We start from the raw sequence: 24,333 nt of genomic DNA, 5'->3' as shown, positions 1-24,333 counted from the left end.
GTATGCACCTCGACCGCATCCTCTTGCACCAAATCTATCTTCATGGCTGATCTTGAGTGCTTGCTTTTCTCCTGTATGTCGCTAAAATTTTTGCTCATGTACTATCAGTGAACTTTGCAGCTCATCAATGGAAAGTTGATCAATGTCTTTGGACTCCTCAATCGAGCAAACAACATAATTAAACTTCTCACTCAGCGATCTCAGAATTTTCTGCACTACTGTAACATCTTGCATCTGCTCCCCATATATTCTCATCTTGTTGGCTACTGTCAACACTCTTGAAAAATACTCATAGACTCCTTCTCCAGTTTTCATCTCTAGAGTTTCAAACTTTCTATAGAGAGCTTGTAAGTGTGACCTCTTGACTCTAACACTCCCTTCAATTTCTTCTTCATGGACTCCCAAATTTGTTTGGAAGAATCATTCACAAGGATGGTCTCCAATATCGTCCGATCAATGGCCTGGAATAGAAAGTTTTTTACTTTCATATCTTTCAGCTTCAATTCTTCTAGCTTCTTTCGTTGTGCCTCTGTCTGCACTGATTCATTTGTTGGCTCCTTATAGCCAGTCTCTACCAGTCCCCATAATTCCTTGGATCGTAGGAAATTCTCCATCAACATGCTCCAATGATCATAGTGACCATTAAAGCGGGGAATGGATGGCTGCACAAAGCTCCCTTCAATTGTCATCTTGTTGCTATAGAGACGTCAAAGACTGCTGTTTTGTTTTTGTCAAGTCCAATGGAGGCTCTGATACCAGAATGTTGAGAATAGAAACACAAAGTAAAAGGTACTAAACAATTCTGGAAGTGACTTAGCTTTTATTGGACAAAGTTAGGCTTAAATAGCCTTTACAAACTTAACAGAAAATGAGAAAAACCTGCTCACGTTCAACTACTTAACGTGATGAGTGCAACAAAGGAAATGTAACAAATATCCTAAAGACTAGGACTTATTCAAATAAAAATCTTAACTGAATCCCTAAACTTTCTCTTCATTCCCTCCCTTAAACTAGTTACCAACTACAAGTCTACAACTAGTTTAAATCAGGAACTTGACAAACTCCCAGCTGACTTCGAAACTTCTGAAATGCATCCATTGTGAGGGGCTTTGTCATGACATCTGCCAGCTGTTCTTGTGTTCCACAGTAAACTAATTCAACTGCTCCTTCTCGTGTAAGATCACGAAGAAAATGGAATCGCACATCAATGTGCTTGCTTCGGCCATGTAAGACAGGATTTTTTGACAACTTAATTGTGGAATTGTTATCACAAAAGATTGTTGTACACTTGCTTTCTTCTAGACTCAGCTTCTCAATTATTCTCTTCATCCAAACAGCTTGACTAGCACAAGCAGCTGTAGCCACAAACTCTGCTTCTGTGNCACGAATGAAATTTATTCCCAAATATATATATATATATATATATATATATATAATAATTTATTATATTTAATCTAGTTTTATTTATTACCTATTTGTATATAATTTCATAAAATACTTACACAATTATAATTTTTCATTGTATAATGTATAATTGATTTTCAAATACTAAAATTATTATAGGTATATATGATTGATTTTCAATTATTAAAATTAATATATATATAATATAGGGGTCAGGGAATTCGGGGCTGAGGCAAAATCTATCCCGGCCGAGGCCCATCCCCAAATTCCAGGGCCAATCTTGGGCCCGATCCCAACTCAAAGCTCGAACGATTTGGGAAAAATCCACCCCGTTCGAGGCAGGGTGGGGCGGGTCCTCGCGGGGCCGGAATTTGTGCCCATCCCTATAGACGATTGATGACCCCCATGTCCATTCCCTAGTCAAATTGTTTTTCAAATTAGTATTGTGTGCAAAGGGTTGAATTTTACATATTAGTTGTTGATCTAAATTAAGTAAATTACCTCCTGAAGCTGGCTGATGTGTGAGGTTTGACATTTGGCTTGAAGATTCACCTATGCCATTTCCAAAACCTATTAATTAAAGAAAGATTTAGTAATTTGTATAAAAAAACGAATATCGAATATAAATTACACCAACTAATTAATGAACTATAAATTATGGAATATTGCTACGGACACCGATAATTTGCACCAAATTTTTATATTGACGTATGTGGCATCCAGTATTTGCACCAAATTATGGATGTTCATCCCATATTTGATGGACGAACATCCACAAAAAATAACAATGGACTCCCGTCCATATAATATGGAGGGAGTCCATTTCCTCTGGATGGGCATCCACCTCATATGGACGACCGTCCATATAACACTACAAGAAATTTAACATTTAAGGACGAAAATTTTCGTCACATAAAGTGCAAAATTTGTCCTAAAAAGTAATGTGAGACGACAGACCAAATCGTCCCCAAAGCCGCGTCGCCAAAGGGTAATGCCCACGAAAAAACATTTCGTCCCCAAAGCCATGCCATTGGGGACAAAATAAGGTTTCGTCGTTAAAAATTATTTATTTTGTGACAAAAAATTTTGTCCACCAAAGAATAATTATTCATCCCAAATGAGATTGTTTCGTTTCCAAAAAAAGCACAAATAGGGACAAAAAAAATTTCGTCCCTAACTGGATCAATCATTGGGGACAAAAATTTTCGTCCCCGATGTTGTGGTGAATTGGGGACGAAAAACTTCGTCTCTCATGGTGTGGTGAATTGAGGATGAAAATTTTTGTCCTTGATTGGGTTGATAATATGATGATTAACCGCAATCCCAATTTATGAATCAACCCTACTAATTTTCCTTCATGATAACACCCAGATTCATTTTCACTTCACTATATAAACAAACAAAACAACAAAAGCTGAGTTTCCCAAATCAAATTACACTTCTTTATTAAGAAAAACTGTCGACATTACAATTCCTACTTACCCACTACCACAGAATCTTCTAAGTAAGTTTCAGGATTCCAATCCCTAAATTAAACATTTGTTGTAGTTCTAAATTTCGTCCCTAAAAATGTTTTTTTTTTTACAATTTAGGATAAAATTATATTTCATCGCTAATAAGTTTTCCAAATTTTGTACAATTAGAGACAAAATAATTCATCCCAGAAGAAAAAAGTTTTTAGTTACAAAATTTTTCGTCCAAAAATAATACATTTCGTCCCTAAAAATGTNAATCTCTTCTCAGTCTCTCAACAATGAGCTCCTCAGAGTCTTCACAATCAATTCCCTTCAAATCCAAAAAGCCACTCCACTTCAAACCCAAAGCCGAAACTACGAATCCAAATCCGGTGACGACCAAAACCCCTAAGAAGCCGTCACAGCTCCTCCGGCGGGCCCGCAACAGTGGCGTCGCCCTCTCCATCAAAGAAGTTCGAAAGGCAACCCAAATGCGAACACGGCCGCAACCACATCTAACGGACGAGGTTGAATATGCCAGAGGGCGGATCGGCTCATGGCCCACAAAATCCCCCGTAAAACCAGCTCATGGGTCCAACAAATTGCCGGAAAATAACGTTCTAATGATCTCTGATTTTTTACTGACTTGGATTTAGCATTTTTTTTGTCTGAAAATAGTTTTTTTTTTAATTTCAATTTGTTTGTTTTTTTTAATCAAATAAATGGCAGGTATAGGCAGCTGGCCGAGTTTTTTGATAGCTTAGATAGTGCGATCCGGTTATTGAAATTGAAGCGATCCATGTCTACTTTCACCAATATCTGCCCAAAGATTGAGTGTTTAACAGACAGGTTTTTTTTTCATTATTATTATTATTATTTTTTTACATTTACTAGATTTTCCCTTCATCAAGAAATGGTCTTATGCATTGTGATATTTATAGGAGGTTCTCGTATGGCCACTTGGCTCAGTTGAAGTTTATACTTCCTGAAGTGGTTGAGATAAAGAAAGTACTGATGTTTGATGAGAAGACTAATTGTATGAAGCCGGATCTTAATGTTACAATAAATGTTGAAGCGATAGAATGCGATGGCAAGTCAAAATCAGATAGTAAGAACATGGATGTGAGGAAGGTTTTTCGTGCTCGGCTGATGGATTTTATTAAAGGCCATCCTGAGGTATACCATCACCTTTATCCTTTGCATATTAAGCAAGGCATCAGAGTTTAATTGCATATCATTGTTAATGGTTTTACAATTAGTTCATTATATGGGTTCTGTTTTTCACTTTTACTTCGGTTTTTGTTTGTGTACTAGGAACTCAAAGTTTATTCAGTTATGAGATGTTTTCAATTTTTTTGGCTGCAATCTGCTTTTGTATAAATGCACTTGGCTTGATACAGAGCTTGTGTCTTCAGTAGGTGGTTCAACCTGTACCATAAATCGTTGGGTTTCAAATAAACTTTAGCGTGCAATTCATTTGAAGTTCAGTTTTCCTGATATCATTTGTGTTAATTTGGGGGCAAGAAATGTGAAAAAAGAATTCTCTTATTCAATAATGAGAAGTCTGTTACAATGTTGCTTATATACAAAGAAATAATACACAGCCTTTTAACTAATTTCTTCCAACTATCTTAACAAACTTACAGCTCAGCATAACTAATTTCTAACTAACTAAGTTTTCTTCTATTTACGTAACAACTTGATCTTTAACACTCCCCCTCAAGTTGGCATCTTATGTATATTTTTCAAGCATAACTTGGACAANTATTTCAACTAGACACCACCAGGACTTGAAACCATAAGATTGCATTTTCTCAAGTGATTAAATGAATCCAGGGCCCTTTCTGTGGTTTGGACAACTCCATTGGTCGCAACGCTGGGTATGTCCTTAACGATACCCCTCGCAATGTTAGCCGACATGGTTATACACGGCCGTCACTACTCTGCAATCTACATCCTTGGATGCATTCAGGTAGGCCTCATTGTTCATGTCAATATCTTGCTTGCTAAATTAATAAGCTAGAAATGGAAACTTCACTAATAAGGTTATAAATTGGATTCAGGTATTTGCAGGTTTCATTATAGCCAATCTTTCCGACAAGTTTTCAGCAAAAGGAGAGTTGTAGCAGTAGCAGAAACATAGTGTAAAATTTTGTTTGAATGAGAATGTAAATACATAAAGATTTTGAAGCATCAAGTAATGCCTTTTAAAAAAAATATATTATAATGCAAATTGTGAATAAGAAGGAACAACAAACTTTGGTTTCATGCTTATTATGCTAAATTTTCAATATCTTTATGCATATTTTTTTTCTTTTAATTTTATTGATATGGGTTCACTCTAAAATCAAATATATAATTTGGAAACAAAAAACTTAGGAATTAAAAAAGAAATGAATTCCAAGTCCATCAAGCTCAACTTTTGAAAATGAACAAAAGAAAGTGAAGTCATTATCTCTCCCCTTATGACCGGATAATAAGACATTTTGCCTTTGGGGTTAGTTATACCTAAGGGTATTGTGTTCGAAGTCATAGGAGTGACATATATCATATTTGTATAATTATTTTGGTCTGTTGGGCTTGTATGATATTCTAGCTCCAGGGGTTTAAGGATTAGGTGGACTTAACTGGCAATTAGGGTTTGTAGGGTGTTTCGTGACTCTGAGAATCAGGTGAGTTCGATTGACAATTATGCTCGAATACCTTAGTTATTAAAAAAAATATACATAAATTCACTTAATTTATTTATTATTTTTTACATAAATTCATCAAAAACAAAAATCAATTTCCTTGAAATATATTAATTAAGACAATAGGCAACCTAAAATTTCAACCCAAACATAAACCCTAAATTTAAAAGTATTTTTTCCAAAGAATTTTATAATGGAACCCTAGTTATAATCTATCCCAAAATTATACACCTAATAAAACACTTTAACAAGTCAGAAACTCGAACCGGTTCGGCTCCCGGTTAACGATAGATCGGATCAAAGTAGTCTACTGGCTTGGCCGGCTCCTAAGTTGAGGTCGTGTTTGGGAAAAAAGAAAGGGAAAAAAAATATAGTTAAATAAAGCAGTTCCAGAGCAGTGAATATTATCAAATCTAATGGAGAAGGGTAAAGCAGTGATGGGGTCGGGGCTTAGATGGGCCGTTGATTTCACGGACCAATTTGGCGGGAGTCCGACGTGTCAGCCATCCACGTGAGCTCCAGCTCATCCTTCCCGCCCAAAAACGCTAATATCTTCCTCGCGCCGCTTTGCCTTTCACCCAGCACTCTTCAAACTACCAAATCTCTTCTCAGTCTCTCAACAATGAGCTCCTCAGAGTCTTCACAATCAATTCCCTTCAAATCCAAAAAGCCACTCCACTTCAAACCCAAGGCCGAAACTACCAATCCGAATCCGGTGACGACCAAAACCCCTGAGAAGCCGTCACAGCTCCTCCGGCGGGCCCGCAACAGTGGCGTCGCCCTCTCCATCAAAGAAGTTCGAAAGGCAGCCCAAACACGAACACGGCCGCAACCACATCTGACGGACGAGGTTGAATATGCCAGAGGGCAGATCGGCTCATGGCCCACAAAATCCCCCGTAAAACCAGCTCATGGGTCCAACAAATTGCCGGAAAAGTAACGTTCTAATGATCTCTGATTTTTTACTGACTTNTTCATGATCTAACTAAAATCAGGAATGGGGTTTTACACTTGGAGTACAACCCATATTGTACTGTTAACATCTATGCATACATGGCCTATGCAGGCAAAGAATAACCTGATTACCTCAATCCTTTCACCAGTGTAAAAATATTGCTTAATCTTGAACTTTTGATCAATACAGGGACAGGAAAACAGAATCATGCGCAGAATGGATGTCTTGTGGTCTCTTGTGCAAATATTGCAATCAAAGACTATGTGCAGCTAACAACAGTGGCTGGTCATCTCTTGGGAGACAACCAAATTGGCTCCTCTATAATATATAGTGAAACATTTCTGACCTTTGTGGCATTTGGCCCCTGAATTCTTTTTTGTAACCAAAAGAGGAAGATAGAGGGGAGATTAAAAAAAAAAAGAAAAAAAAAAAGTGATTTCAGAGATCATTTTTGCTTTTTTCTTGTGTGTGGAGATACCATTTAGTCCATTTGTTTGCATTTTGAAAGCTTGATAATTGTAGTGATAAGAGTGCCTTAGAAATCCAATCTCTGTAATTGTAATGGTTGCAAACTTCTTTGATGGTCTTTCATTTATTTCAGGTCTTTATGGTTATTGAGGATCTACATTCATAAGCTACGATGGTTAAAAAGTAAAAACTACATAAAGCGAAACAAAGTACAACAGTTAATATAGTATTATCATGATTGGCTAATTTATTTCAACCATAGATCTAATTATGTAATTGTTGGCAAGGCACAGGGTCACTCTAATTTAAAATGAGCAAGGGTTGAGTTACCGTCTAGCCCTTTGGACCTGAAATAGGCCACAAATTCAGCAAAAGGAATTCCTCTGTAAATCGGGGGATGGTCAGACTGAGAAAGAAGCTCTTTTATTGGTTTATAGGGTTTAAATTTATTCATCCTACTTGGATAGAAAAGGCAAGCAACTGATATTCTGGGTCCAACTCTTCCCGCCAGTACCCTATGTTCCACGCTTCTGAATTTGTCATTGATGATAAGCTACACAAAATGGAGTCCACGTGTCAGCCATCCATGAAGCTCCAGCTCATCCTTCTCGCCCAAAAACCCTAATATCTTCCTCACCCCTTCGCGGCTTTCACCCAGCACTCTTCAAACACCAAATCTCTTCTTAGTCTCTCAACAATGAGCTCCTCAGAGTCTTCACAATCAATTCCCTTCAAATCCGAAAAGCCACTCTACTTCAAACCCAAAGCCGAAACTATCAATCCGAATCCGGTGACAACCAAAACCCCTGAGAAGCCGTCACAGCTCCTCCGGCGGGCCCGCAACAGTGGCGTCGCCCTCTCCATCAAAGAAGTTCGAAAGGCAGCCCAAACACGAACACGGTTGCAACCACATCTGACGAACGAGGTTGAATATGCTAGAGGGCAGATCGGCTCATGGTCCACAAAATCCCCCGTAAAACCAGCTCATGGGTCCAACAAATTGCCGGAAAAGTAACGTTCTAATGATCTCTAATTTTTTACTGACTTGGATTTAGCATTTTTTTTGTCTAAAAATAGTTTTCTCAATTTCAATTTGTTTTTTTTTTTAAATCAAATAAATGGTAGGTATAGGCAGCTAGCCGAGTTTTTTGATAGCTTAGATAGTGCGATCCGGTTATTGAAATTGAAGCGATCCATGTCTACTTTCACCAGTATCTGCCCAAAGATCGAGTGTTTAACAGACAGGTTTTTTTTCTTTTTTTTTTTTTTTTTTTACATTTACTAGATTTTCCCTTCATCAAGAAATGGTCTTATGCATTGTGATATTTATAGGAGGTTCTCGTATGGCCACTTGGCTCAGTTGAAGTTTATACTTCCTGAAGCGGTTGAGATAAAGAAAGTACTGATGTTTGATGAGAAGACTAGTTGTATGAAGCCGGATCTTCATGTTACAATAAATGTTGAAGCGATAGAATGCGATGGCAAGTCAAAATCAGATAGTAAGAACATGGATGTGAGGAAGGTTTTTCGTGCTCGGCTGATGGATTTTATTAAAGGCCATCCTGAGGTATACCATCACCTTTATCCTTTGCATATTAAGCAAGGCATCAAAGTTTAATTGCATATCATTGTTAGTGGTTTTACAATTAGTTCATTATATGGGTTCTGTTTTTCACTTTGACTTCGGTTTTTGTTTGTGTACTAGGAACTCAAAGTTTATTCAGTTATGAGATGTTTTCAATTTTTTTGGCTGCAATCTACTTTTGTATAAATGCACTTGGCTTGATACAGAGCTTGTGTCTTCAATAGGTGGTTCAACCTGTACCATAAATCGTTGGGTTTCAAATAAACTTTAGCGTGCAATTAATTTGAAGTTCAGTTTTCCTGATATCATTTGCACTATAGTCTGTTAGCACTTGTACCTTGGAACCTGAATTATATTTCTTCAGCATTCAGGGTGATGAAGTTCCGGAGGAAGCATTGCCAGAACCATTCAGTCGTCTAAAGACAAATCTGCATTCAACACGCAATGAGACATCGATTGAGTCATCCTCAGAGCAACAACAAACAATATCAGTTATCTGCTCGAGAGATTCGCCTTTAAAAGTGATCAAAGCTCCTGGCATGTCATTGGGCATGGAGACATCAACTTGTGTATTTACAAATCAGCAACCAGTTGTAGCATCTCATCTGTCTCGGTCTTTCAGAAGGCATTTTTCTCAGCCGCTTACAAACAATGATGCAGAGCAAACTGAGGCTCAGCAAAGATTATCAAAGATTTCCAATGAACCTTCAGTTGTTCCACTGCTAGAGCCATGCCCTGACAATATTTCCTCAAGTGAGGAAACTAATGTTTATGCTGCGTCCCCAATTAAATTATCATCTAAATCAATCAACAGTGACAAATGTTTGTCAAGTTGTGAATCTCCAGCTCATTTGCTACCAGGTTGCCTGCCTGCAACTCCAATGAAAGAGACAGACACTAAAAATAAAGATGGTTCTCTCGTAGATATTGATGGCGTGCAGTCCACTCCTGCAAAACTTGCTTCTACACCAGCTAGGCTGATGAGTTCAACACCTGCATTATGTACACCAAAAAGGAGATGCTATATGACCCCAGAAGATGTTTCTGCCAGCACACCAAACAAGTTAGTAAGGCGTCCACCTCGTAGCAGATCATTGAAATTTGACACTCCAGTGAAGAATGAGAAAGTTGAGGATGAGGACAAGGAGATAGATGATGCATCAGTTGATGATGATATTCTTGATATTCTTCCTGAGAATTTTATTCAATCGGTAGACCCCATTAAGAATTCTCTGTGATTTCAAACTACTGAATTATTTTAGTTCACCGCAGATAAATAATAATATAAACTTTATTTGTCTGTTTTTAAGGCAGGCTTATTTTGAATCTTTGATTTCCTTATTTCAATAAATTAACCAATTTCCATTTTTCCAGATAAGAGAAAAAGAGAGGAAGACTATGGAGGAGCGTGATCCTGTGATCTCTCAAGCGAAGAGGCGGCGACAGATGATTGCTTGCCTGCCCAAGCTCTTCAACATGATTCATTACTTCTTTCAGTCTATAAAACGTTCAGTCATCACAAAAGAGGAGCTTATTTACAAGATAATTTCAAGCCACTGTGATATAGTTGATAAAAGTAAGTCTGAATGGTAACCAGTTAGGTATTCAGATATTTTGTTTACAGAAATTTTAGATGTGCTAACTCTTGTTTTTTGTTTACAGGAGAAGTTGAAGAGCAGATGAGCTTGTTGTTGGAACTAGTTCCTGAATGGATTTCTGAAAAGTTGGCATCTAGTGGCGATTTGCTTGTCTGGTAAGATCCTTAGTAATTTACACTTAAAATGATTGCATTCAGATGGTTTGCAACTTTTATTTCAAATGAGTTTATTTACTCAAAGATCATCTAATGTATTATTTTAAACACGATCAGATGTTATATGTCATCTTCAGGACAAAAACTTGAAACTTCTTATTGAAGGCCATGTTATCTGTCTTTTGCAGCATCAACAAACTGTCAAGTCCAGAGTCCCTACGGGCACGGCTTGAAGAAGCAAAATGAATGGAGATTGCCAGATTATTTAACTCACTGCAGTGTATTGCGAGATGGTGTATAAGATTCCCTTACAGTGCGCCTTTGTAAATGCTAATTATTCCTTATATGCGAGCTAATTTCCATTCGGCACTGGTCTTTAGGTAAGTTAGGGATAAGGCTCCTACTCAGTTTGTTAAGCGACTAACAAGATAGTGAAAATCCTTGCTCTTCAGTTGCAGTTCAAAAATGATATGTAGATATCCGGTGATAATAAATTTCTATGACGAGTGCATTATTTTCAATAGATGGTAGATCAATTGGGAGAAATATCATGAAAAAGCAGTATCTTTTTCCTAAAAGCACATAGTTCCCTTTTATGAGTTCTTGTTATGGGGTCTTCATTATAGATTTGACTATTTGAACTGATGGTAATTTATATTGTTTCCGATCACATTTTAGTTTTCGTCTGGTCATTAAAATTTACAAGCTGTGTATCAATTTCAATATCTACCATGCCTGTGGCATAAAATTATATCAGATCAACATTTTGTACCTCATATTTCAGTTAAAAATTATCATCATAATCTTCTTTTACCTAATTCTGTGACACCTTGCTCGCCTTGTGACACAAATCAAAGATTTAAAGCTAGCTTGCCTCACATCGTTTTATTCCTATTTCCAGAGTATTTGGCTCGGGATACAATGTCAGGTACCCTTTTAAGGCAGGATTAGTCTCGTCAAGGTATTTCTGCTTCTGTTGAAGTTAATATTTGGTTCTTTGGCTCCTTCTGCTCGTCACAGTTGGGGAAAGTTTGCTCTTGTGGCTGGCAGAAATGTTGATCTCTTTCTTTGCCCCACAATAGGGTGTATAAACCAACAATTACTATGATTCCTCCCACTATACTGAAGGCCAAAAAAGAATTAAAAGATCAGAACCAGTTGTTTTATGTTCTAATAATTGTGACAAGAGCTTAGATTATACCTGCCCATGAGCAGTTTTTCACCAACAACCAAGTAGGCTAGAATCGCCACCATTACTGTTGTAAGGGGATTAAAACTAGTTACAAAAACTGGGCCTTTTTGTTTTGTGCACCATAGTTGAATGGCGATGGTCAAACCACAGCATATAACTCCCTTTTAGTCATCATAGAAAATAGAATCAAAATACATTAAAAGAAGTAAATTTTATGCTCTACTAAAATCAACTTACAGAATATACGATGGACCAGAAACCGATGGTAGAGGTAACCAACCACGGCGCAGCCGATTTATGCTCTATGAGTATTGTGAAGACTGCCGATTGTGCTCCACCAATACAGTTTAACCATGCTGTAAGTGACAGTTCTACCGGATACTTCTTCAATGTAGATGCCTATAAAGTTTTCATGTTTGTATGATCTTACATTGTTACTTTCAGAACAATAAATTTTTGCAACTTAAAGCATCCAAAGTAAGAAGTTTCTTTGGATACAAAATATAGCAATTAGCTTTTTTGGAGTATATTACTTATAGAGTCTAATGGTTCCCTTCATCAAAGTTATTTTACTTTCGCAGAGCTTGTTGAAGGGTTAAATACCTGCAGAATGTACCATACAGAGGCTGATATACAACTTGCAACAACCAGAATTGATCCTTTCATCCAGTTCTCATGAACAGAGTTATTTCCGATGTGGATTGCAACGTCCTTGAGGCTATGCACTGCAGGTCCTTTGTACAAAGTCATGGTTGTGACCCCAGCTAACGATATTAGAGTTCCCAGGATTTTAGCAATCCCACTACGATCTCTTACATCAACATGCTCCAACCTACATCAAATTCATTTAGAAAGTTGCTCATGAAATCTATGTGTTAATGAAATTAAGAGAAGTAATTATTTTAAACTGATTATTGAATTATGAAGTCCACACCTGAGAATGACTGCAAATAAGAAAGTCAAGCACGAGGTAGTATTAATCATCGCTGTGATGAAGGTTGGAGAGGTGTATCTCATACTTGCAAAATACATGTTAAGGGTTAATCCAACTCTGGTTTTATATCACAAAACAAAACAGTTAGTCTCATCATTTTTTCTGTTTTACATTCCAATTGAAGAATGAGACTAGTATCATCATTTTTTCTGTTTTACATTCCAATTGAAGAATGAGACTCGGTGACACTACCCGATGAAAGAAAGCAAAGATATCTCCAGAAATATTGATAATAGTCTTTGGCCTTACTTTTCTGCATGAAAAAAAAAAAAAGAAATCAAATCACTCTAAGTAATAAGCGTATTGGTCCTAAAAATGAGCCAGATAGACAAGAAATGTTATTATTTGGATATTAAGAAACTTAAAATGTTTCAGCAAGGGTGTGTGAATGTATAATGTACCTTTCAAGAAAATAAGCAACAGGGAACATAACTACGCCGCACTATGTGGCGATAAGTCACGTAGACATGAGGATTCAGGCCACTGTTGAAGGCTGCTTCTGTTATGAAATAGAGCGCCGTATAACTCTGAACCAGAACATTAGAGGTGTAGCTTAAATCTCCTAAACACCCTGAATGCACATGCTCTGGAGCCGTAGTTTCTGAGGGAGAGGTCATATCTTTATGCATGCTCCTAATTAAGTTTTGGTAGAAGCACAAAAATGCTACTAAACTGCTTCTATACTGATTATGCTTCTTGCTAGTTAATTTATGTTGAAGCACAGAATGCAACTATACTACTTCTGTATTGATTATGCCTAAAAGTTTTGGCGTGTAAACATCTTGTTCTTGAGCGAATTCCAACTTGGAAATTGCATGAAAGGGGAATATATTAATTAAAATTAGAAAATAGAACAATATCTTGTTATCATACAGTAACTTTATAAAGTTCACTTTGTTAACCATGGAACTTGTGAAAAAATATTATAAAAGCCTTTTAACGTGTTATATTCTGTATTTGATGCGAAATGATCTTGATTTAGGGAAAGATGGATGTAATTTAATTGGCAACTTGAAACAACTGTTTTTTTAGTTCAGTTCTCGCTTAAGTCAGATTCTCGACTTTCAGGTCACAGTACTTCTGGACCATTAACTTAGCTTTGTTTCTAAGTCAAATAGTACTCAACTGTACTGGCATTTGATTACGCCATCCATAAAATTGTGTTAACTGGAAATAAAACTACAAGTGTCACATCGTCAGAATGATCTTGATTTTATATGCTGCAATATGACACATCTCCTGAGTATAAGATTTCAATTACACATTTCTTACCGAATCAGAAGTGGAGGATGGGCTTTTCTACACTTTCCAAACACATTTTGATTGAATGGAGAGAGTAGAGCACAACTGTAATGGGAATAAAAGAATATTCTTCTTGTTGGTTATTCCTTTTTGCCTACCTCCCCCCTTTAGTGCGGAGATTCGATTAACACAATATTTTGTTCCACATTGACTTGGGTCAATCAAATATTTTCTCCTTTATTAAGTGAATAACTTCAGGGGTCAAAAACTATGCAAGAATCCGATTTGTGCATGTGATATAAACGTGACAATGATCGTTACAGGAGTTTCGATGAATCAGATTACAGGGCCAAAAAGGCCAACCATGCGATGACTTTGTTGCTTCCATTTGGATAGATGGGAATAGAACTATCTCTCTACTGCAGAAATGGACGTTTCCATCCCCATTTCTCAATGATCCTCTCTTTGTCGGAATATGTCTCTGCCCTACTGAGAATGGTAAGTTTCTCTTCTATCGCCAATCTACTTCTCAGATTTGAATACCAATATTCCACTTATTTCAAGTCTTGATTCGGCTCCTCAATCTCACGAGACTATATATCTTAAAATCAAATTTATCAAATTGTATAATGTGAGAGTTGTTAAAATTTTATTTTAGACCATTAACGGCAACTTTGGATAGTCAAGAAGGTTTCTTCTAATATTTCTTAATCACAAAAAAGTATACCAATAACTGTCCTTTAAAGAAGTTTTTAGCATTCTTCGGACTCCAAAATAATTTTGGTGTTAGAAGTCTCTGGATCAATGGCATTGTAGGCTCTAAAATAAATTATTCTTCTTGTCACAATCAACAACTGACTTAGAGTTAGAGAACCGGTAGCCAATATTTAATACGGGGACTTTGTCATTTTACCACCAGTCACAATCGATAAAAATATATTTTCCACTAATATAATCAGGTTCTTGCAACTTTGAGCAGAATCCAATGGGGTCTTGGGATTTTCTTCCCGTATAAGAAGTACTAAAATATACCAAAGCAAAGAGCAAGGAAATTATAGAGGGGGCGATAGAAATTAAGGAATGAGGCAAAGAGATAGAGATTTTAGAACACCCCAACACCCATCTTTGGGCACCAATCACTGGGGCGCTGCGTCTCCCTGTTAGCAAGAAACATGCCCAAAGAGTCACTTGAACAAAGTATTTAAAGCTGAACTCAATCTGCACTCGTGATGAGATCTTCCCTGCTGAGGACGATGACTTCAACTACTTAACCCAACTCATGCACAAAACACAGCCTGAACTTGAGCCCCAACGCCAAGCCGCCGCGGTAGAGGATTTTTCTCAAAACTTACGAGGAAGGAGAGGTTGCCGTGGGATCAATTCGAAGAAAAAGAGATGGTTATTCCCCAGATGGATCCTCGTATAGGTGGCCTCAAGGTTGGTGTTAATTGTTGAGTTCATCAGATTCAAGAGCTGGCAGTGGAGTCTTGAGAGAAGATTAGCCAGCGACATGTCAAACATATACAATATATCATTTTCTCTTTAATTTTCTTGAAATGTAGGATGAATTCTTGTAGACTGTACGTTGCATGCATGCTCCATCAATATTGGATTTGGATTTTTCTTTGAATCAGATTCTTGTTTCGGTACATAAAAATTTACAAATACACCTGAGCCATAGTGTCTATGTGGTAAATGGCCAAATGGGAATAGTTCCTGGCCCTCTACGAAGATCTCAAAACATGCACTTCCAATTCCATATCAGTGATCGGGTAAGTGGACCGACGGTAAAAGGGTGATGTAATTTCGCCATTTCGGTAATGTAGTTGATTGAAACAATAAAGAAATAATATAGGTGATCTTTAACTAGAGTTGTCACATCAAGTTGACCTGTCATCTCTTAAACTTGGAGCGGATTGACCAAAGTTTCAAAATATTATTAATGACAGAGACTTGGATGAAATGAATATTCTCCTTAAAATAAATTTCTAATTACAATCTTGGTACGTCTAATTGCATGAATTCCTAAACCTGAATCATTCTAATTAAAATAATTGTTGTTTAAAAATGTTGTGTGTGATTTTTCCGCGAAGCTTGGGCTATCGTGAGGATATAGCTTGACCAAGAACCAGCTCAGCAAGTGATGTTTGATCAACCCAGCAGAAACCATGCGTGAATAATCTGAGCAATCAATTCCCAGATCCAGATTTGTGGAAAAGATTAGATCAACAGCAATTTCTGGGCAATTCCAGCGCCCAATCGCGAGAATATCAGAATTACATTTTAAATCAATTGTAATCCCTTTGTTTTTGCTCTTTCCTCTCTACAAATCTTGTATATAAACTCTCAAATTATGAAAAAAAAAAAGGTCAAATTTGTCCTAGATTTACATTGTAAGCTCTCACCGTAAATACAAAACAGTGGAAGTAGGCTTCAGAGTTTACTCGTCGAACCACTTTAAAAACTCTCATTGTCTTTTACTATTGCATCTTTATACCTTATCACTGATTATCTTTAATCACGCTCACATCTATTCCGGTTTCGACAGGGTCAATCGAATTCTTGGTTGGTGCAGATTTTGTATCAATATTTTGGCGCTAAAAGAGGGCTTCATCAACATCTCTGGTATTCCCGTGAACCAATAGCAACCAAACCAATCTAGGGCACAATGGTGCACACCAGGTCAAGACTACTACGAAACCTTGAAAAAGTGGAAACACCACCAGGAAGTGCAACAGGACGCTGTTGGACGCCAACCACCTGTGCCACCAACTCAACAAGTCACAAACCACCATGGGGCAGGGAAGTCAAACCATGAGAAACGGCCAGTTGGTGGAGATGATCGAATAATGGTTACACAAGCGGTGCAATAAAACGTGGCTGAGTTGGAACTAGCAACCAACTGCCAGAACTCAACAGCCATGCTTCACCAATGCCACCCCAACAGGTATGAATTGCAGGTGGATGATCTGATTCGTCGGCACAAAGAGGCGACCTACCACCCCAACCGCAAATTGCATTCCGCTCACGAGCACAAATCCTGCGGGTAGACTAACCTCGGAAGTGACCAGGGAAGCAACGCCTAAAGGAAAGCGAAGACAACGGACACCTTGAGATGCTCGACGATATCCCCAGCATCAACGTGCTGGGATTAACTCACGCCCAAGACAAGATCAATCTTCGTAGGTTCGCGGGATGAGCCAAGTGCGTCAATCTGGCAATGACCGACACATTTCGTTATAATCGATGTCAGAACAATGCACTGACGAGCATGATAGCACGTATAAGCCTAGCCATCATGACTCGAACTCGCGCATCAACAGACACTGGAGGGACCTCGCAAGCGACAGATTTGCAAACCCATTTGCTCGAAGTAAGGCTAAATAGAGTCAACTAAGGCAACCATAACAAAGACTTAGATCGCATGAAAAAATGCTCGATGATCTGAGAGCTGCCATAATGGCATGGTGGAGGAAATAGCAAGTTCCCCCTTCACAGAGGAAGTTTGCCAAGCCCCGCTTCCACAAGGATTCAGGGCGCCAGAGAGCAAGTTTTATAGGAGGGGACCCTAGAGACCACCTGACAGTTTCAATGATCTGATGGAGCTACACCAGTCTAGTCTTGGCTAAATGTCGATGTTTCGCAGTCACATTGGTAGGGGATGCTAAGAGGTGGTATAAGAGGCTCAAGGTGAACTCCATCAAACTCTTGGCAACAATTCTCCTCGTTGTACTTACAACAATTTCAAGCGAGGAGGCGGTTCGTGATGCGCTCAACCACTTGAGTAACATCGTTAGGAGAGAGACAAAAACACTAACCTCGAACCTAATAAGGTTCTAGAACGAACAGTCAAAGGTCGCGGATGCGCCCGAGGAGTCCATCCAAACTTTGCTAATTATAGGGATCAGACCGAACACAAAGCTATGGAAAGAGCTCCAAAGTGAAGATCAGTAAGCCTGGCTCAGTTAATCAGATGGCTGCAAATACCAGAGGGTAGAAAGCTCTTGGACGCATTGGCCAGAAGCTCGACGCAAGGAGCCTGGACAGGCGAGAAGATCGCCCATCGAATAAGCAGGGGCCAAGTTCGCAAAATAGGGACCACAACAGGTTCTAAAAAGACAAAACAGATAATCGGAAGACAGGCAGCCTTTCCCGCGGTATGCAGAATACACCCTCCTTACTCAAGACATCGCCAACATATAAGAAGTCTTTGCGAGGTGAAGAGACTGCCCGCTCCAGAGGAGGGGGGGGCATCGGGCAGAAGAGATCGGCAAAAGTACTACGGTACCTGGGGCGTTGAACACAACACAAATGAGTGTCATACTTTGAATGACGCCATTGATGACCTAATAAGAAGGGCTATCTAAAGGAATTCGTTAAGGCGGTAACAACTCGCAAAAATACTAGCGAGCAAAATAACCAGGTCTAGACCAGTTCAAAACCAGGTCCAGCAAGTCCGCCAAACTCAATGACGTCGGTGGGCATGATTTACGGAGGGCTGACATAGTGGGAGCTCAAGGCGTGCTCGCGAGCAATATGCTTGAGAGGCTACAACAAACTCGGCCCCCAGATAATGAGCTATGAACCAAAGCTGTCCAAGCAGCCTAGACAAGATAGCGAGGTAGTGGGATTCACAACTAAGGAATGCGAAGAATCCCCTCGCTAGAACCTTGATGCAATTGTGATCACGGCCAGAATGACAATGGCTGAGTGTTAAGGGTAATGGTGATAATGGGAGTGCAACGAACATCATTTTTCTAAGAGCTTTCTGGAATGAGGTTCGCAGAGAGAGACCTAAGGGCATGCCTTTTGCTGCTCTATGGTTACCGGGGACACCTGGTTCCCAAAGGAACGATTGACTTTCCGTGACTGATAGGCTTTTCGCAAGTGTACGAAATCAGCAGAGTGAAAACTCGAGTAAATAAGTGTCGAATCCCAAGAGAACTACTACCAAGTACCAAACTGTCTATTTTATTGCTATTGATGAAACATAATTTTATGAATGAATTTAATGAAAAAGAAAACAAATTAAAAACTAAACAAATCAGAATTTTATAAAAGCTATGGTATAAAGATCAAATGGCTAAACCCAGGGCACATATTTCACACCAATTATTCCTATGTATTGACGATTATTACTATCCTAATTAAGCTATTCTAAAGGCCAAATCCCCTAATATCCCTTAATTTCTCTCGAACAATAGTGAATTAACCCTTAAACAACAACCCAAATATTTCTAAGTTGGATTTAGAAGCTAAGAGATTATTAAGTTCTATGGAATTTACCAGAGCTCATAGATCGCGGTACCTATCTCTAGCGTTCGCTCAATCTATGGTTTTTACTTGAATAAATTGGATTTCATCTCTCAATCTCAACCCAACTATGATATCATTCAACCCTCAGATCCTTAAGAATTTAAAGCATATACACATAATAAAACTTAGACTTAATGCTCAATAGAAAATCAATAACGTAACGTCACACAATATTCATAAATTGGGCTACTCTTTAGCCTTAGAAAAGAGATTTAGGTCATAATTACAATAAAAACCATCATTCTATTCAAAACATGAGTTCAAGAAAGAAAAAATAAACTCTGTAATCAGTGAACGAGAGCTTCAAGATCCGATCTCCAAACTAGTAGCCGTTTTCTCTTCTTCTCAAAACCCCCTTCAAACTTCTAAAGACCCTTATTATATTCCTAGGGTTTTGATCTTACTGAGAAAAGAGTAAATGCCTTAGCCCGTTCAGAGTCGGATAGGATAATGCATTAACTTAACAAGCCCGTGACCCATCGCCGCGGCGGTAAGAACCGTTGCTACGGTGATCGTTCTTTCTGTCCAAGGCGTCCGTGATCTTCAGAATTGGTAAAGTCATCATCATAAACTTTGTAGCTCTCTGAATAAGCTTTCCAACGCCATAAGAATGGTCAAATCCGTTTCTATAGATCAAGTTATGATAGAAACATCGAAGCATGCTCTATCTTGCAGGATTTCAGATTTTACGTTATATTTCGACGCATCACAACTTTCTCGTTTCAACTCGATTCTTGTACCGTTTGTTCCTACGTGTCATGAATCCATCGACAATCATTATTTTCCTTCACATATCTGTTTGAAATTGAAAATACTCAAAAACCGTGATCCCATAAAAGGTATTTATGAAAGAATTATTCAAATGCCACAATTTAAACACATTTTTCCATAAATAATCCAACTAAATCACTAACAAAATATAAAATTTCAAGCTTTATCAGTGACTCTAGGGGCAGAGCCCAAGATCAGGATGGTGATGGCCAAATCCTAGTGGTAGACTACCCGACTGCGGACAGTGTCATCCTCGGAAGACTGATATTGGATGACTTGAGTGCAGTCACATCAATGCGCTACCAGGTAATGAGGTTTTCGACTCCTGGGGGAGTCACAATGATTAGAAGCTATAGAAAGGATCTCGGGAATGTTAACAACTAGGCCATAAAACAACAAAAATGGCCGCTCCCGAGAACAATGGTCATAGCAAAATCCAAGCTAACCTCAGACCACTAAGGATACTATGATCCTCGCATCTATAGAGAAGAGCCCGCAGTAGGGCTGACAAAAGTTGCGAGAAATAAGTGTTAGCGAGGGAGATCCAACTTCCATGCTGAAAATCGACAATAGTTGACCAGAGAAATGATGGAAATCTGGTGGGGTTCTTGAAGAAGAACCTTGACATGTTCGCATGGGTGCATGCGGATATGGCTAGGATCAGCCCCAAGGTAAGTGCCACAGGTTGAACCTCGACCCTCAAGCTCGGCCCATAAGAAGAAAGAAAAGAAGGCTATGGATGCGGAACACTCTCCAGATTTAAGGGTAAAGTTGAAAAACTCCTGAAAATCAACTTCATCAGGGAAGTCAAGTACTGGACTGGCTCGCCAACCCAATCCTAGTCAAAAAGTCAAATGGCAAGTAGTGGACTTGCGTTGACTTCACGAATTTAACAAAAACCTATCCCAAAGAAAGCTTTCCGCTATCAAGGATCACCAGCTAGTAGATGCGACAGTAGAAAACACACTACTCAGTTTCATGGATGCGTACTCGGGATATAACCAAATCCCAATGTACTAACCCGATAAAGATATATCTTTTATTATGATCGTAGAATTTATTGTTACAAGGTTATGCCATTTGGTCTCAAGAATGCTAGGGCGACTACAGCGTTGGTGAATAAGATGTTCGCTAACCAAATGGCCTAACCATGGAGGTATACACGATGACATGCTTGTCAAATCAATGGTCGTCGAAAGCCACGTTGAGCACTAGGGAAATGTTCGACATTTCAGATGTACCGAGAAGCTCAATCCTTTGAAATGTGCTTTCGAGGTGAGCTCAAGGAAATTTTTGGGCTTCCTCAAAAACACAGGGTGTAGAAGCCAACCCGGAGAAGATTCAGGCTTGCTCGACTGAAAAGCCTAACCAGCATAGACAGGTACAGAGCTGACAAGGCGGTGTGGCTGCACTTAGCAGATTCGTTTCCGAGCCACAGATAGATGTTGTGTTCTTTTGAGAACTTAAAGGGAAAAAAAAGTTCAAGTGGATAGAGGAGTGTGAAAGAGCCTTCTAGGAGCTGAAGAAACATTGGGACAACCTACTTGTTGTCCAAGCACATCCAGGGTAAGTGTTGTTGCTATATTTGTCAGTATCAAAGTTCGTTATCAGCGCGTCGTTGGTATGCGAAGAGGGAGGAATACAATGGTTGGTATACTATGTACAAGCAGAGACTACTTGACGCAGAGAGAGGTACCCCAGATGGAGAAGCTCGCTTCGCCCTTGTCCGCTGCTAAAAAGCTGCGACTCTATTTCAGGCGCACTCCATCCACGTGCTAACAAATTTCCACCAAAGAAATAATGCAAAAGCCTGAGACATCAGTAGGCTGATCCAGTGGACCATGGAGGTGAGTCAACACGAACACAAGACATCCCAATGACAGTGATCAAAGGTCAAGCCTTGGTGGATTTTATATTTGAATTCTCTTATCAGCCAGAAGCTGAGTCAAACCTGCTGGGGGCAGATACCTCGGGAGAGATCGAGCAACAGAAGTGTGAGTTTGATGACTATGGCAATGGACTTGTATGTAGATGGCTCTCGAATGAGAAAAGAGCAGGAGCAGGCTCTTTCTCGAAAGTCTAGAGGGAAACCCGATCAGAGAGTAGTAAGATGGGTTCGCTGCCTCAACAACAAGGCTGAATATGAGGCATTGCTCGCTGGGATCCACCTGCCAAGGAAATAGGGGCGAGTCCATTAAGATTTATAGTGACTCACAACTCATGGTCCATTAAATTACTGGGGAATACTAGGCGAGAGAAGACAGGATGGCGTTCTACCTCCAACTGCGGAGGCCGAGCTCAAGTAGTTCAGTCCTTCACACCTCAACATTCCAATTAGATAACATAATCACCACCTACTAAGGGACGGTACAGTACTAGAGGAGAGAATCAAAGCCAGAACACTCTGCACCAAAGCAAATCGGTATACACTCATCAATGATAAACTGTACAAGAGCGGGTTCAATGTACCATTGTTGCGATGTATTGACCAGAGGACACGGATTATGTTTTGAGGGAGATTCATGAGGGAATTTGTGGAAATCACGCAAGAGACAGATCTCTAGCATACCAAGTACTTCGCCAAGATATTACTGGCCAATAGTTTTTGACGAATGCAGTGGACTATGTTCGCAGATGTGATGGATGCTAGAGATTTACAGATATTCCGCGAGCCCACTACAAGAATTGACCTTTTGACAAGCGCCTGACCATTTGCAATTGGGACATCGACCTTATCGGCCCTTGGCTCAGGAAAAAAGAGGCGTTAAGTTACAATAGTTATTGTGGACTATTCACCAATGGGCAGAGGCCGAGGCCCTGGCAATAACAACGTCGAACAAGCTGAGAACTTCGTCTATAAAAACAATTTTGTCGGTTTGGGTTCCCCACACAATAATAACTGACAACGGGAAATAGTTTGACAGTGAAGACTTTAGGACCTTCTACGAGCAGCTCGACCATCAAGAAGAGTTTCGTGCTGTTTATCGGCCTCAAGCAACGGACAAGTGGAAGCTGTGAACAAGGTCATCAAGCACACTATTAAGAAAAGATCGATGCCCTGAAAGGGAGGTGGGCCGATGAACAGCCCGAAGCTTGTGGTCCTATAGGACATAGCAAAGAGTTCAACAAGTGAAACCCCGTTCTCCGTCATACGGGTGTGAAGCAATGGCCTAGTTGAAGTGGGGATCAGCTCATTCCGAAGAGAAGTTTTCGACAAGGAAACAAACAAAGATCTTTCCGCTGAAGCTGGACCTAATTGAGAACACTGGGCCAAGTCCCAGCTAAGGCTCACTCATATCAGCAGGAGCCAAACGATACTTCAATACCACAAGTCAAAACAGAGACTTTGAAGTGAGGATCTAGTTCTCAGAAAAATCACCAGAGTACCTAAAACTCGAATGGGGGCACTTGGACCCAAATGGGAAGGTCATTTTAAGATCTCTGAGAAGTCGCGCTAGGAACTTTCCACCGGAACGCTTAACGGTGAAGCAATAATGCGAGCTTGGAACGCTGAGACTGCGAAGGTATTACCAATAAGCAGCTCGGGTTTCACTTATTTCTCTGTTCTTTATTCATTGTAAGGCCACTGCGGCCAAAGAGTTTGATAATAAAAGAGGTATTATTCATGATTTTCCTTGTTCGTAGTTAATGTCTTTAATCCATTAGCGTTTATTTCCGACCTATAAATCACGACCTCAACGATGTATTTCAAAAGAGAGCTCGGAGTCAAGAGTCCTGGAAAGGCAACTTATCTCAGAAAAGCCACGACAAAATCCAACTCTTTAAGGATGAAATATTCAAATCGATGAAGTTAAACTTGAAAAATCAAGGGAAAAACGCTTCGAAGGAAATCGAACCCTAGTCGGCGACCAAAATTCAAAAAGGACTATAAGTCGAAAATTGAAGTTACTCGTCGCATAGAATCCTCACATAAATCAGGAGGGAAATCATAGATGACGAAGTTAAACTTGAAAAAATTCAAAAAAAAAACACGTCGAAGGAAATAGCCTCAAGCCAACAACCAAAAAACCGAAAGGAATGATAAGTTCGAAGTCGAAGTTAATCAGCGCATAAAATTTCCGCAAAATCTGAAAAAGCTCTCGAGAAGAGAGCTACGCAGACTTATAGCAAATTCGGATTTTATATTACAAGTCCAACTAGGACAAACGAATAATTCTGCAGAAAATAATAGATTGCTCGAAAGGAAATGATGAAAATTTTTCTTATATGAATTAAGTTAAATTACATTGTTTTCAACCAAAAAAAAAAAAAAAGTAAAAATCTCTTAGGCTGCTAGAGGAGCAAGGGGTCATCCTCGACTAATCCAAGGACGCTATCTAGGGTGTGCAAAAAAGAAGTAACCGAATGAACACACTAACCGAACCAAATCGACAATTCAGGTCTGGTTTGGGTATTTATTATGTGATACCGAATTTTCGGTTTGGGTATTGGGTATTTATTTTAGAGAACCAGGTACCTGGTACCGGGTTTATTAAGAAATAAAAAAAT

The 24,333-nt window shown here is 39.1% G+C and overlaps 2 protein-coding genes across 3 annotated transcripts; one reads left to right on the top strand and one right to left on the bottom strand.

Annotated features, from left to right (window-relative positions):
- The first annotated feature begins 6,149 nt into the window (after positions 1–6,149).
- On the top strand, positions 6,150–12,596 carry LOC116124170 (CDT1-like protein a, chloroplastic). 2 transcript variants are annotated; one of them, XR_004127175.1, is made up of 10 exons: positions 6,150–6,484; positions 8,097–8,216; positions 8,304–8,538; positions 8,928–9,767; positions 9,931–10,132; positions 10,219–10,309; positions 10,498–10,689; positions 11,211–11,270; positions 11,741–11,859; positions 12,083–12,596. XR_004127175.1 is itself a non-coding variant. In XM_031409890.1 (7 exons), the coding sequence occupies exons 1-7, from the start codon at positions 6,171–6,173 to the stop codon at positions 10,553–10,555; spliced, it is 1,860 nt and encodes a 619-aa protein (XP_031265750.1). In that variant the 5' UTR covers positions 6,150–6,170; the 3' UTR covers positions 10,556–10,990. The 2 variants fall into 2 exon arrangements, 1 of the variants encoding a protein (XP_031265750.1); XM_031409890.1 differs by lacking the exons at positions 11,211–11,270; positions 11,741–11,859; positions 12,083–12,596 and having other exon boundaries at positions 10,498–10,990.
- LOC116124220 (WAT1-related protein At2g39510-like) lies at positions 11,021–13,112 on the bottom strand. The gene is made up of 7 exons (XM_031409924.1): positions 12,917–13,112; positions 12,688–12,739; positions 12,436–12,552; positions 12,105–12,333; positions 11,739–11,900; positions 11,511–11,662; positions 11,021–11,431 (listed from the first exon to the last, which is right to left on the bottom strand). Exons 1-7 carry the CDS (start codon positions 13,110–13,112, stop codon positions 11,266–11,268), a joined length of 1,074 nt encoding a protein of 357 aa, XP_031265784.1. The 3' UTR covers positions 11,021–11,265.
- Positions 13,113–24,333: the final 11,221 nt, after the last annotated feature.

The sequence above is a fragment of the Pistacia vera genome, unplaced genomic scaffold (assembly GCF_008641045.1).
Source record: "Pistacia vera cultivar Batoury unplaced genomic scaffold, PisVer_v2 Contig1033, whole genome shotgun sequence".
Lineage (NCBI taxonomy): Eukaryota > Viridiplantae > Streptophyta > Magnoliopsida > Sapindales > Anacardiaceae > Pistacia > Pistacia vera.
The sequence above is the reverse complement of the archived record's forward strand: the minus strand, read 5'-3'. Positions and strand labels throughout refer to the sequence as shown.